This window comes from Leptonychotes weddellii, chromosome 15 (genome assembly GCF_054177405.1).
Source record: "Leptonychotes weddellii isolate Sample4059 chromosome 15, ASM5417740v2, whole genome shotgun sequence".
Lineage (NCBI taxonomy): Eukaryota > Metazoa > Chordata > Mammalia > Carnivora > Phocidae > Leptonychotes > Leptonychotes weddellii.
In genome coordinates, this window is record NC_138383.1 from 46,366,385 (window position 1) to 46,381,955 (window position 15,571).

Here is a 15,571-nt window from a genome sequence, read left to right on the forward strand (position 1 = left end):
CTGCTGCTCATGACCAGAGTCTGTCTGCCCCCTGCTCTTCCTTTCTGCCCTTGCCTCTCAGCCACGGTTATCCAAATGGGAAAGCAGCTTAATGGTGAAAAATAGAAGGAAGAAGTAGCTGACCACCCCCGCTCCAGGACACACATACATGGAGTACATCTCCAGGGAACCTAAATAAAAGTACCTCATGAATACATCTCAGAAGTCACGCTTCGTCTACCAAATGGTTACGTATAGGAGTTGAATTTAATGGACACACAGTTACGTGTTGTTGGCATTTGAATATTTGCTAATTTTGATTACCTAGGTTTTTTTTTTTTTTCATATTTTGGAGCTAACATGTGTTTTCGTCTCCTATCTTAAGTATTTTCTCAGGGCTTTATAAGGCTCATGTGTCCTGTCGCTTGTAATGGGTGAAATGACCATGGGGTACACAGCTGGGAGGTCTCTGGACTTGGATTCTGAGGGTGTGAGTTGAAGTCTGGCCCTAATACGGAGTGACTCTGGGCAAGTCAGTTCTCCTCTCAGGGTCCTTGCTTTGTTCTCTGTGGAGTGGAGGGTCCGGACTAGTCGGCATCTCCTGTTCTGGTTGGTTCTAAGACTCACATCCCTGGGATTGCATCGGTCGGTATGTCGTCAGTTTCAATGAATGTTTGGGGGCGCCTGGGTGGCTCAGTTGTTAAGTGTCTGCCTTCAGCTCAGGTCATGATCCTGGGGTCCTGGGATCGAGCCCCGTATTGGGCTCCCTGCTCAGTGGGGAGTCTGCTTTTCCCTCTGCCCCTCCCCCCTGTTCATGCTTGTTCTCTGTCTCTCAAATAAATAATACAGAAAAATTCTTTAAAAAATAAAATAAATGAGTGTTTGCTGAATGAATAAGCCAGTGACAGCTGGATCCCTAAACCCTCCAACTTTGCCCTTGGATCTCTTTGGGACACCAGGGTAGCGCGCTGTCTGGGTCACTGGAGCCGCTCCCCTCCCCCCCACCCCTGGGCGGGGAGGGGTAAGCAGATGGGACAGACCATCCTCCTACCTTATTGAGGGTGTTGAGAGCCACCTGGGCTGCCGTGAGCGCCGGCTCCGCCTTGGCCAGGTCCTCCTCACAGTCCTTCTGCTTTTGCTTCACCTCGAGCATGATGAGGGCCACCCTCCGCTCCTCCTCGTCCGCCATGGCCTTCTCTCTGCTCACCTTGTCCGTCTCTATGCCAACCACCTGAATCAGCTTGTCCGCGTCTTCATTCTTCTGCCTCAGCTCCCCTTCCTGGGCGGCCAGCTTGGCTTTCAGCCCATCCACCTGCAGCAGAGAAGCCCCGGGTTTATGGGGAGCAACAAGAATTTGGACGGGGGAGGCCCGGGGATCTGACCCCCCAGGGAAAAATGCCAACTCCTGATGTGAAGGAAGGTACAAAGCTGAGCTCTCCTCTGGGGCCAAGTGCCCTGAGCCGGGAGAGGAGAGGGACCCTGGACTCCCTCTTCCACCTCCCTCTACAGTAAATGTGGTGGAAGAGTCTAAGCAACACACACCCTGACCTTTCTTTCTCCTTGATGCCCACGTGACTTAGGCTGCTTCTCAGGGACATCGGTGCCCGTGTCTTATAAAACTCCGCGTGCCTCAAGTAATACTTTCCACACAAGTGGGCATGTCTTAAAAATCGGTCATTATTTAATGGACATCGGCCAACGTGAGGTATGCCAAGAATTTAGCAAGTGCTAAAAAGCGAGTATCTACTGTGTATCCAGAGAGACTGAATGTGTGAACAGACAGTGGCCAGACCATATATAAAAGTAGAACTCTGACCCACAACTGTAACCCTCCTGGTGCCCAGGAGACCGACCCATTATGTACCATCACTAGCTCAGGAAGCCAGCCTGCTGTAAGTCAGTCAGTCTTGTAGGAAGTCAGACTCCCGTCTCCGCAACAATCCAGGAAGACAAACAATAAATAACCTCAGTAACAATCGGCCCCAAATGGCCAGAATGTGATTAATAGTGGACACCTTCCTTAATTTTTGTCCCTGCTTTCCACTTAGGACCCACCAGAGAAGGTCAAACATGCTCCCCTAACTGATCACATAGGATGCCCAATCCTAGTGCGCCCACCACCAGCTTCTGCAGGCCACCAGCCTCCACTGGGACACACCTGACGCCTTTCGTTTCTTCTCACTGTGAAGCTCTCCCCACACCTCTGCCTGCCTTTGAGTCTCTGCCAAAACCCAGGTGCTGGGTGGCTGACCCCCTTGCTAGAGCGAGCTCTGAAGAGAGAGCATTAGCTTCTTACTAGGTTGGTCTTAGTTTATTCCCACAATCCTTATGAGAGAGATGACCAGGTTACAGCCGGACAGCAGAGAGAATTCCAGTGGCCCAGACCAGAATCCAGTGGGGCTCTCCATCCAGCCTCTGGATTCATACGCACTTTGGAGGAAATAATGAAGTACTGGGAACATCACTATGTAGGAAACCGTCTATTTCTCTGATCCGCTGGAGAAGGAGGAATGGTTTTCTCTGTACATTCAGTTCAGTGGAGTGTGCAGCTTCTCAGAGTGTGGTCCCGGGACCAGCAGCCCCAGCAACAGCATCCCCTGGGTACTTGCTAGAAATGTAAACTCTCGGGCCCACTCCAGATCTACTGAATCAGGAATTCTGGAGGTGGGCCTGGCGATCTGTGTTTTCATAGGCCCTTGGGGTGATGCAGATGCCCACCTCTGGGTCTGAGAGTCACTGGCCTGGTTTATGGCCCTTTCACACGCAAAGAGAAGCCTCCTCAGATCTGTTTCTTTCTGGGAAGTAAAAAAGCCATTTGTCTTTGCAATACGGCCCATAAACTTTACATTGCAGGATGACCTCCTGTCTCTCATTTTCCTGCAGTCCACTTCCATGCAACAACCGAAGATTACTTCAGAGCTCCTGGAACATGCCAAGCAGATTCGAATGCTTTATGATGCAAAATGCAGAAGGGGAAAAATAAAACAGAGGCTTAGACGCTGCCGATAATTCCCTTTCCATGGCAGATCAAAAGAAAAGAAAAGGAAAGTGGGGGCGGGGGGGGGGCCGCAGGAGGAGAGAATGCTCTTTAATTTTGTGTATTCATGGAACTGGAGACTTTTTGTTAACCTCAAATGAAGGCCTGCTCCCTAGAACGAGTCTTATATGCCCATGCTAGAAGGTTAATCCACTTCTATCTCCCGTTGTTCAGCTGCAGGGACTTATTTCTACAAGGACAAAGATGCAGTTGTAAATCAAAATGACTGAACCACATAATCACCACAGTCAGCAAACACACCAGTAACTTTTTGTTCCTTTTTAAACCTTGGGAGATTTGAGAAAATTGGTGTGGTGTGTTTTTTTCTTCCTGTTGTTATTTGTTTGTTTGTTTGTTTTGCTGACTGCAGATAGGGCTGATGACCTCGGGTCCAAGGTAAATAATCACCAGCACTGTGAACGGGAGCTTTATGGCTCTTAAGCTGTGACGTGAGGGTCCCGCCGGTCAGAATGAGGCTGCTCCCCACCAAGCTAAAGAGAGGGCGTCAGTCAGGCTCATTTTATGGCTCTTCTGCAATAGAATGGGATGTTGAAATAGGTCACGTTAAAATTTCCTCTTCTCTTTTCCTTTTTTCAAAGCATCTGAGCCCCTCTTTGGCTCTCTTCCTCTTTAGACACCCACCCCCACCCCCGGATAGGAGGATCAAGAAGGACAGTGTCACAACCAACAAAGAGAGCCTCTCCTCAGTCTTGCCAGCCCCAAGAATGTTCATGGCGGGGGGGGGGTTGTCAACTGAGTGGGATGACAATAGGCTGGTGGTGAGAGACCCTCCCTTCTTCAAGGATCAGGAACATGATGCTAAAGAGAAAGGCTAAGCTTCCCAGGCCCTTCTCCGGAGAGCCACAGAAGGAGGAAAGAGAACCTGGTATAATCCACAGCAATCCCTACTGTGCAGAGAGCTGGAAGCCCAGAGATATTTTCCTTGTTCCTCTGAGTCCCTCTGGTCACCCACCATGTTCTCATATGAATTCAACACTTCACAAAGACTCTCCTCTTAGATGAGAGGTTTCCCATCTGTAGTAGATCCATGGTTGCCTGCCTAATAAAAACTTCTCGTCCCTGTTCTGGAAACAGAGTTTGAATTTCCTTTGGGGAACGCTCCCTTCCCAAGTCCTCATAGTTTGCATGGAGCCAACTCCAGTGGCTGTCCTTTGACCCTCGCTTGGCCAAGGAGAATATCCAAGTCACAGAGAATGGTTCAAGTCTGGGCAGACCGATGATCGGAAGAGGCCAATCAGAGCCACTGACCATTTATCCAGGAACTTGGCAGAAAATCCTGCCTGCCTGAACAGGGACATTTAGTGAGGGTCTAGCTCCAGCCCTGTCCAAATTCAGCTCTGTCTCTGAATTTTCTTGGTTTTATTTGTTGTTGTTTTGCCTAAACCAACTTCCATTGAATTTTGGTCAGCTGCCATCAAAAGGATCCTGATAAATATATCATGTAATCTCAAAAAATTTTTTCCCTCTCTCCTGTCTTTTCCTTTTCCTTTTCTTTCTTTCATGCTAAGTGAAATTGAATTCTTTTTTTTTTTTTTTTTCACTTGCAACTGAAAGAGTCCTGATGGATAATCATGGTAAATTATTGAACCGTCAACTTCAGGTAAATTTGGTAGCCTGAGATGATTTGAAACCCCAGGATAAATTGAATTTAAGAGTCTCCAGACAGACAGACTTGAGGAGTAAATCTTATATGCAGGGACTTGGTAACAACCTATAGGCCTTTTTAAACATTTCTTCAATCCAACAGCCCCTCTTCTTCATGAGTACCCCTGAGCCAGATACAGAGCGAGGATGACAGTAGGTTCTGAAGATGTCAGGAGGTGACAGAGTGAGACCCCAAGTCAGAGTTGGGAGTTCTGACTGTGCCAAGAGAAGAACAGAACAGAAGGGACGCCAGCTGTGAAGCTCTCATCTGAAGCAGGAGCAAAGACAGTTGATGCTGCCCAAAGACCCATGTGACTTCACCAGCTGCCTCTTGAAACCACCACCACCACCACCCAGATGGGAAGGAGCAAATGACCCTTCACAGGGAAACAGCCCCGAGGTAGAGTTAGACTCTGAACTGACTGCCCTCCAGAGACTGAGCTTTTAACTTGAAGTGACCAAGGCAACCTGAAATGCAAGATTAAGAACTCTCTACTCTTGGGGCACCTGGGTGGCTCAGTCGGTTGAGTGTCCAGGTCTTGGTTTTGGCTCAGGTCGTGATCTCAGGGTCATGGGACTGAGCTCTATGCTGGGCTCCATGCTCAGTGGGGAGTCTGCTTCCCCTCTCTCTCTGCCCCTCACCCCCACCCATGCACTCTCTCTCTCTTTCTCAAATAATCTTTATTAAAAAGAAGAACTTTCTACTCTTAAATGAAAAAGATGGATCTGTAGCTAAGTTAAATTCAGTTATAGAGAAATAAAGTTACCTTTATGACCACTTGAGGCTAAGCATGAAATTATATTTAAAATTTATCAACTTTAGATGATTATATAATTATTAATTATTATCACTCTTACCAGTATAATTATTTCTCCTAATACTGCTATTGTTGCTAAAGAAATTTGGAGTCCCTCTGAGCCAGAGTTGTGATATTCATTTAGCCCACTCCCACTAGATTATGAATCCCAAAAACTGTCCTAAGTGGGTAGTAGGATAGTGATACCACATAATTCAAATCATTACCCTTATACCAAGATTATGATGATATACTTAGGGCTTTTTCTACCCAAGGAACAATTGCAGATGAAGGGTTTTTAACAGAGTTAGGAAGCCAAGCTGATACCATTTTTACAAGAAGAATCATCCTTATAACCATCCATTAGTATGAAATACACGCCATGTACACAGTATTGGGGGACCCGTCCTCCACCCCCACTCTGAGCTTATAGGTGACTTTAGAACGTGCTCATTTGGTTGGTTGCCTGGCCATCTGTCATCTACCCATATGTCCCTTTATCTACACAATTACAGAACTACTATGTGCCAATGAATCTTGGTTTCTGCGCTTATATGATTGCTGACGGTATAGCATGAAAATACACAAGAGGAGAAACACAGTTCAGGGATGGAACCACAAAGATTGGAAGGCACAACTGCTGAGAGCTTAAAAAGGGCTTCTGGGAGCAGGGGTAGCAAACTGTGTAGGCATCGACAGTGACAAGCTGACAAGGGGTGGGGGTGCACATAAAGACACGGAGACGTGAACTAGCTATGGAGATTTGGGGCAACTACAACCATTTGGAAGTACTGGATGCCAGGGTTGCAAGGGGGTAGGTGGGAGGAAGAAAGGGTGGCACATGGGCGAGGATACAGTTTGAAAGTTCTAGAGAAGTTCAGAGAATCTGCAATGTAGTATCTAAAACATTAAAGTCTGCAGAAGAGAAGACTCAAGCTTATGGTCTGAGCAAAGATCCCTCCAATAGCAGGACAGAGGCTGGGCCAGAGCTGTGTTGTCTGGTTTGGTAGCCACCAGCCCCATGTAGTGAATGAGCACCTAAAATGTGGCTTGTCCCCCAGGAGATGTGCTGTAAATATAACCACACACACTAGTTTTTGAAGACTTGAAGAAAAAAAAAATACTTCATTGATAACATTTTTATACATTGATTACCTATTAAAATAAGATTTTGGATGTGTTGGCTTAAATAAAATGTACTCTTAAAATATATAATTATGTAAAATTAAAATATACGGTTAGAATAAAATTCACTTATTTCCTTTTACTTCTTTTGATACAGCTACTAGAAAATTTAATTTGCATATATGACTGGCAGGATATTTCTGTTGGATAGTACTTCCAGAATACAGTGGGGGATACTAAGCAGAATGCTATGCATTCATTCATTCATTCAACAAATATTTAATGAGTGCCCACTCTGTCCAAGTGCTGCTTTAGACACATCGGTGAACCAAAGAGATGAGGATCCTGGTCTTTACGGAGATTATGTCTAACGGATGGAGACAGACACCAAAAAAGAAAGGTAACAAGTATATTACATGTTGGATGGGGGTAAATGCTATGGGGAAAAGATAAAGTAGAGCAGAATAAGGGATGCAGTGGTGGTGTGGGGTTGCAACTGAAAACGGGGTCATCAGAGTAGGATTCAATGAGAAGGTGACATTTGAGCAAAGAGGAGGAGATGAGGGAGTGAGCCACAGGATGAGAGAGGGAAGAACATCCAGGGGGAGGAAAGAGCCAGTGCAAAGGCCTGGTGTTGTCTGAGGAGAGAGCAAAGCAGCGGCATGGCCAGAGAGAGAGGAATATCGTGGGCAGTGGGGTAGCAGGAGATGAGGTCTGAGAGTCTGCAGGGTGTGGTGGGAGAGGAGCCTGGGCGCCATTTTAATGAGGGAAATGGAAGCCATCTCAGGGTTTGGGGCAGAAAAGTGACATGCTCTGACTTATGCTTTGAATGGATCATTCTGGCTACTCTGTTGATGATGGACCAAAGAGAGGCAAAAGGAGAAGCAGGCAAATGAGCTAGAAAGGTACCCTGGTTGCCCGGGTTAAAGACGCCGGTGGCCCAGATCAGGGGAGTGGCAGCATAGGAGGTGCGCAGTGGTGGGATCCTGGGCATATCTGAAGTTAGGGCCAACAGCGATTTTCTGATGTGTGGGCACAAGGTGTGTGAAAGAGAGAAATGAGAAGAGTCAGGGACAACCCCAAGTATTTGGCCTGATGGGCGATGCAAGAAGTTGTTGGCGACCCAGGTTCAGGATGGGGGGGGATGTTGTGGAGTTCAGTGTGTTGAAATAATCAAGGTAATAAGTGTTACCTAAACACCTAAATCAAAGTGTTGAAAATAGGGAGACAGCAAGAGGGGTATATTTAAGAGATACATAAAAAAGTAGAGAATTTGTTAATTCTTAACTGAGACAAGGGGAGGAATCTAAGGTAACTCCCTGGTTTCTAGGTATCTGGTAGATGAACGCATGACTTGTTGACGTAGAGAATTTTGAAGGAGAAGAAACCAAAACTGATGCCGGGACTGGGGAGGTTTCTCCACTAACCATGTGCAGGCAGAGTTGGGTTCACCTAAGGTATAACCAGTCTTCTCCTGGGGTGATCGATAATTTCCAGAGGATAGGTGACCAGAGGGAGAACAGGTGCTGCTGGGGGGACAGTATTCTGAGGGCACTGTAGGTGGGGTGGGGGGAGACAGGAAGAGGAAAAAGCAACAGATGTTAAAAATAATCTGATAGGACTGCCTTCTGGGATTCTATCACATGCTGTTTTCTAGAAGTTCAGAGATTGAGAGTACTGAAAAGTGTTGGGAGAGAAGATGCTACCTTTCTACAACAAAGGTACATGCCAGGTAAACAGCTAGGGCTTTGGCTGGGATCTGTGTCCCTCTATCTGCCCTGAACTGTAGCTCTGGGAAGGGGTGTGGTCACAGCACAAACGGACACAGAGTAGTGTCATGGACAATTGTCACATCACATGTGGACAAACACTGAATTTGAACAGATCTCACCATGCCAGTGGGTAAATAAAGAAAAATTAAAAAAGGGTCTTCGTAGAAATACAGAACAAGGAAGTGAAAAGAATCTAGGAGACTTAAGAAGAAGGACACAGGTCTGAAAATGGCACACTATCGGATCTAGAAAAAACATCAAGAGAGCTGTCCGCTATCATCGGATGGTGTCAATGTCATGGTTGCAGGCAAACAGGCTGAAATAAAAAAAGCAATAGGATGTGCTGGAAGGAGAAAAGGATGAGGTGAGGAAGGGCTGTTAGGATATTAAAAATGTAAGAGCATAATTAGAGTCTTCACTGGAAACCTAAGAAGCAGAAGCAATGTTACCCACTATTAAATTAGAATTGTTGAGGATAAACTTGAAAAGCTCTCCTAGAATGTAGAGGGAAAAAAGCCAAAAGGATGAGATCAATGAGTGAGGACATAATAGATACAGGGCACAGAGAAGCCATTGGCAAAAACTGCTCCTGGAGGAGAGGCCAAACCAGATGAATGAAACCAGGTAACAGAAGAAAAATGGCCCAAGCAGAAGAAATTCTATGTGAACAGATTGCAAGGGCTCACTGCATCCCAATAAATGAGCTGAAATCCTCTAGACATATTGCACCTACGATTCAAGAAACTAAAGTGGGGAGAGAGGACAAGTCAGAAGAAGCAAATTCAACAGTTATGTCAAAGGCAAAGCTCTGTAATGATGACAAAGCAAAAGGCTTAGATATCTACAGGAACACGGGATGCCCAAGAATTAAAGTTGATCACAATTTGAGTTTAATGGTGCAAATGCAGGAAAACCACACCACCAGCTGACTCTGCTGTGGGCAAACAGAGCACAGAAGGGGGCCATCAAGGGATCAGCAATGTCTGATAGGCATGTTCCCTTTGGAAGAGTAAGTAGAAAAATATTACGAGGATAGGACAACAGGGACTTTCTTTCGATGGCCAACCACTTGGGAATATATGAAGAAAATGCAAGAAATGAGACAGGATTTAAGAAATCAGGTTCTGATGATGCTTTGACAGATAATACAAAGAAATAAAAGAAAAACTGGTATAGATTCTTCTCTTTGGTTTTGAAGATGGAAGGGAAGCAGACTGGAGAGGAAAGGAAGGTAGCAGAAGAGGGGGAGAGGGGTAACAAGCAAAAGAGAAGAGGTGCTCCAGAGGATTTCATCATCAGCACCTGGGAGCAGACCAGACCTGAAGCTGAGAGTGTGACCCTCCTCAGGGAGAGCTCAGCCTTAACTCTTGGAACAGTTTCTGGTGAACAGTTTTTGGAAAACCATACATGATTCTCAGGCCTGGACTGTGATCCATCCAGTTCCCTGGAATGGAGCGCTCCCACTCCCTCTCAGTGCTCTGAGATGGTCTCATCTAATGTTGCAGGAGCAACATTAGACCATCACCCACCTGTGCAGACGTGCTGTGAAGCTTCAGCAGCCCATTCTCGAGACGCTCAATTTTGGACTTGAGCTCTTCTCCATTTCTGTGCAGCAAGCTCTGGTAGAGTCTGATGAACTCCAGGAATGATTTGGGAGTTGTGTAGTTGTAGCGCTGCTCATTGCTCAGATAAGACTGAGACATCTGGTTGACACTTGTGTGCACAAAAGCCATGAACTTGCTAATTGACTGCTTGACTGTGGGCTGAAATCAAAGAGTGGGAAACAAAGTGACTGTCTGGACATGAAGACTGGAGGTGACAGCCCACCCTACTCATGGCCTCACCACATGGAAAGTTCTGCTCCAACAACTCTATCCAAGCCTGAACTTGAACCCTAAAACTCTGGACATGGAATTCCTTGTACCTGAGGTAGAGAGGAACTTGAAGAGTGTCTCTTTTGCTCTCTCACCTCAATGCCTTCTGTGTTCTGTAAGAAGCGGAGGCTGACGGACTCCAGTGCCTGCCGAGGCCACTCGTGGAACCAGTCGATGGCCGTGCAGTTCACAATGGCTGGGAACTTCCTGCTGCGGACTCTCAGCTTGTTTCCCACAGGGGAAAAACAGAGAGTCACCTGAGAAATCAGAAGGGCGGGGAGAACCAAGAAAGTATCAGGGAGATACTCATAGAGAGATATGGCTTTGGGTTCTTTATTTCCCAGGAAGTTGGGAAACACATCCAACAGAGGAAGAAAAAAATCTGTCAACACTAGCCAGGCCTCTAGCCAAGAAATTAAGAATGCTGGGACTGCATGAGGCAAGAGGGAGGCTACTGCCCTTGAAGCAGATGAGAAGGGCAGCCTTGCAAAATTGCTCAGGCGAAGAAGGGCAATCCACCTTCTCTGCCCACTCCCAGTATAATCAATGAGGGCAGCTGTGTCCAAAATATCAGCAGAGGCTCTTAAGAACCATCTCTGGTCCGCCTACCCTGGGCCGTAAATCCTTCTATACCTTCAGTTGTCGTCGGACCCGATTTATAAAAAACTTCCAACAGTTCTCTCTGTTGTCAACAAGACCTTGGCTCTTGACTTCATTCCTCACATTGTTTATGATGTTTTCGACTTCATCATCAGAGTAGAGGTCTGGGATCTCTCCTGGGAGAAATGGAACACAGATGGGTGGCTTTGACATCTCTCTGCATGATACAATAGGACATGAGAGGCTATCCAAACTTGGGACACAGGGCCTATGATTTTTTGGCCATGTTCCACCACTCTTGCTGGTGAAATTGGACAGATGCCATATCTACTCCTAACTCAGTGCAGGTGGAGGGATGATACTTTAAAGAATGGAACAGGGTACATGGCACCATTTTGTCCTGGGCCAGCAGCCTGTAGCACAAGAGCTTTCAACTCTCTTTACTTCTTTTGCCTAAAGCATTTATTTACTAACTACTGTTAGTAAGAATTTTGCTCCTGAGGAACTTAATATTTAGTAGGAGAAATAAAACAGATGTAAAATACCTATAATATAAAACCACAAGTGAAAAGGGCCATGAGAAAAATACAGATAAATCCATATATTGATGAAGAATGAGCTATACCTTTCTATTAAAGAAGAAAGGGAGAGAGCAAGGATGGTTTTAGGGAATCTAGTATATGATAAGTATGACATCTTAAAATCAATGGGGAAAAATGAACATTTAATACATGGTATTAGGAAAATTGGGATCTGGAAAAAAAAAAAACAACTATGGTTGGATCCTTATACTCCATTGCACACTAGGATAAATTCCAAATGGATCAATACTTAACTATAAAAAATAAAACCATAAAAATGGCAGAAGACATGAGGGAAATATTTTTATAACCTCTGAGTGGGGAAGGTCTTCCTAAGTGTAACTCAAAGTTGGTATGTTTTAAAAGAAAGATAAATCTGGTAAATATAAATTGACACATTTTATGTACAAATAAAAAATTATATAAAAAATAGAAAAAATGGCATGGTGAAAACATAGGCAAAGTATAACAAGAGCAAAACCAAAGAACCAATTAAAATATGTTTCTAAAAGATGACATACAAATGGTCAACACGTACATGGAAAGGTGCTCAATATAATTAATTATCAGGGAAATGCAAATGAAGATCACAATGAGATATCACCTCATGCCTGTTGGGATGGCTATTATCAAAAAGACAAGAGATAATAAGTGTTGATGAGGATGTGGAGAAAAGGAAATCCTTGTGCACTGTTGATGGAAATGTAAATTGGTACAGCCAGCATGGAAAACAGTACAGAGAAACTGAAGAAATTAAAGGTAGAACAAGTGCCATGTGATCCAGCAATCACACTTCTGGGTATATATTTGAAAGAAAAAAAACCAGATCTTGGAAATATCCATACTCCTCTATTCATTGCAGCATTATTCACAATAGCTAAGATATGAAAACAGCCTAAGTGCCAATCAACAGATGAATGGATCAAACAAATGTGATATATATACAGAAATATTATCCAGGCTTTAAAAAAAGAAAATCCTGTCCTTTGTAGTAACATGGTAAACCTAGGGGGCATTATGCTAAGTGGAATAAGCCACAGAGAAAGAAAAATACCATATGGTATCACTTATACATGGGATCTAAAAAAACCAAAAAATAAACAAACAAAAAAAAACCCAAGAAAACAAAACAAAACAAAAAACAAAAAAACAGTCATACTCATAGAAACAGAGTAGAAAGTGGTTGCTGGGGGTTGGGGGTTGAAGGAAATAGAGAGAATATGATAAAAGGGCACAAACTTTTGGCTATAAGATGAGTAAGGTCGGGCGCCTGGGTGGCTCAGTCGTTAAGCGTCTGCCTTCGGCTCAGGTCGTGATCCCAGGGTCCTGGGATCGAGCCCCACATCGGGCTCCCTGCTCTGCGGGAAGCCTGCTTCTCCCTCTCCCACTCCCCCTGCTTGTGTTCCTGCTCTCGCTATGTCTCTCTCTGTCAAATAAATAAATAAAATCTTTAAAAAAAAAAAAAAAGGATGAATAAGGTCTTAGGATCTAATGTATAATAACACTGTACTGTATAACTGAAATTTGCTAAGAGATAGAACTTAAATGTTCACATCCAAAAATTTTAAAAAGGTGGAAAAAGGAAAATACATATTTCCTCCAATTATAGTTAAATAGCTAATCTCCTTAATATGTAAAGAAACTCTCCATCATTACAGGAAAAAGTTAATAATACAATTGTAAGATATGGTGACAGATACAAAAAGAGAGCTCATGGTACAGGAAATACAAATATCTCTTAAATATATGAACATATGCTTTATCTCACTTGTAGCAACAGAAATGTACATCAACACTATATTTACTTTTTTGTTTGTACAAATAAGACTGGCAAACATATGAACACTCAACCTCATAGTAATAGAAATGTACTTTTAAAGTATGTCTAATTATTTTTACAAGATTTTTACAAGATTATTCTTACAAAGTTCTGAAAGTTAAATAAAATCCTGTATTAGTCAGGCAGTATATGTTGGATAAATCTTTTAAAAAATCCCAACTAAATATATAAAAATAAATATATGATGACCAGGTGGCATTTGTCCTAGAAAAGCAATGATGGTTAAGTCTTTGAGAAATCTATGAAAATAATTCACTACATTAATAGATTAAAGACCTAATACAATATCACCATTACAGAGATACATAAAATTTCCAAATACTGTTAGCAAACTAGGAATAAATAAGATTTCTCTTAACCTATAATAGATGTCTATTGCAGACCCAAAGCAAATATTATACCACATGGTAAAATACTAGAATATTCTCTTTCAAATCAGGACAAGACAAGCATAACTGCCATCATGTTTCCTATTCAATGTTATACAAGAGGTCCTAGACTATGCAAAAAATCAAGAAAAGGAAAATGTATAAGAATAGTTAAGGCAATAATAAAATTATTGTTCAAAATCTGATTTTCTACATAGAAAATCTAAGAGAATACATACATAAACCATCAGGACTCACAAGCATGTTCAAGAACAAGCTTGCTGGATACAAATCAAACTGGAAATAAAAGGGCATCTGTACTCAAGCCAAGAAAAGTTACTTTACTTTTTAAAATCTTTTTTTTTTTAAAGATTTTATTGTTTTTAAGTAATCTCTATACCCAACATGGGGCTTGAACTCACACCCCTGAGATCAAGAGTCGCACACTCTACCGAGTGAGCCAGCCAGGTGCCCCCCCCAAAAATGTTACTTTAAAAGTTATTTAGGATACCAACAAAAACTATAAGGCAGGTAGTAATATATGAAAAGATGTGCAAGATCTTAGTATAAAAACGGAAACATACTATTGAAGGGCATAAACAAAACCCTAAATAAACAGAAAGAGAAATTGTGCTCAGGGGAGGATGACTCAGTATTACCCCCATCATAAATCTGCAATTCCAACAACAAAAACAACAACAACAAAAAATCAAATGGATTTCTTTCTTGATCCTGACAAGCATACTCTAAAATGTATACAGAAGAGCAAAGGGTAAACAACAGCCCTGACATTTCTGAAGAAGAACCAGAGGGAAGGATTTGCCCTACCAGAAATCAAGTCTCCTTATAAAACTATGTTAATTAAAGCAATGTGAAACTGGTATGGGGCAAATAAATAGAACACTGAGGGCAACACCTTAGAAACAGACCCAATTATAAACAGGAAATTGATATTAAAAATCGGTTGCAGCCTTGAGACTGATTAATCAATAAGTAATGTTAGGACAATTCAGTATTAAGATTAATAATTAAAATTAGAACTCTATATAAAAATAAATTTTAGGGGCACCTGGGTGGCTCAGTTGGTTAAGCATCAGACTCTTGATTTTGGCTCAGGTCATGATCTCAGGGGCATGAGATCGAGCCCCACGCTGGGCTCTGTGCTCAGCGCAGAGTCTGATTGAGAGTCTCTTTCTCCCTTGCCCTCTGCCCCTCCCCCAGCCCCCCTCTCTCTCTCTGTCTCAAATAAATAAATCTTTAAAAAATAAATTTTAGGTGGATTAAATACATAAATATGAAAAGTCAAACAGTAATTATTTTTTAAAGATTTATCCATCTATTAGAGAGAGAGCTGGAGGGAGGGGTAGAGGGAGAGAATCCCAAACAGACTCCCCACTGAGCACAGAGCCTGACATGGGGCTTGATCCCACGACCCATGAGATCATGACCCGAGTGGAAACCAAGAGACAGACACCCAACCAACTGAGCCACCCAGGTGCCCCCAAATAGTAATAATTTAAAAACAAAATGCAGGAGATAATTTTTATCATATTGAATAGAACAAAATGTCTGAAACAGCACAGAGCATTAAAAAGAACTGTTAAGTTTTACAGCATTTAAACTAAATCAGCATGACACAAGTCAGATGCAGACTTCAAAGGGTACATACAATCCATATAATGAACAGAGGGTTAGTATCCAGAATATAAAAGGATCTCTTACAAATCCATAAGAAAAAGACCAAAAACCCCAGAGCAAAAGGGCAAACTACATAAAGAGGCAACTCACAGAAGAGGCATAGCCAGTAAACCCTCGAAAAGATGCTCAAGGTCACAAGTAAAAAGGAAAAGAAAACAATGAGATTTCATTTCACACCCACTGGCAAAAACCAGTATGTCAGGGAAACTGGGTGCTGGCGAGGTTAGGAGGAAAC

At 43.2% G+C, this 15,571-nt stretch overlaps 1 protein-coding gene across 1 annotated transcript in view; it reads right to left on the reverse strand.

The window, feature by feature from the left end:
* LOC102738374 (dynein axonemal heavy chain 9-like) overlaps positions 1–15,571 on the reverse strand; it is a 241,092-nt gene that overhangs the window by 105,875 nt on the left and 119,646 nt on the right. Inside the window, exons 18-21 of the mRNA XM_081806003.1 lie at positions 10,973–11,025; positions 10,345–10,854; positions 9,905–10,138; positions 1,031–1,291 (exon numbers count right to left, since the gene is read on the reverse strand). Of these exons, the coding sequence (XP_081662129.1) occupies positions 1,031–1,291; positions 9,905–10,138; positions 10,345–10,854; positions 10,973–11,025 (1,058 nt within the window). The remainder of the gene's footprint in view (positions 1–1,030; positions 1,292–9,904; positions 10,139–10,344; positions 10,855–10,972; positions 11,026–15,571) is intronic.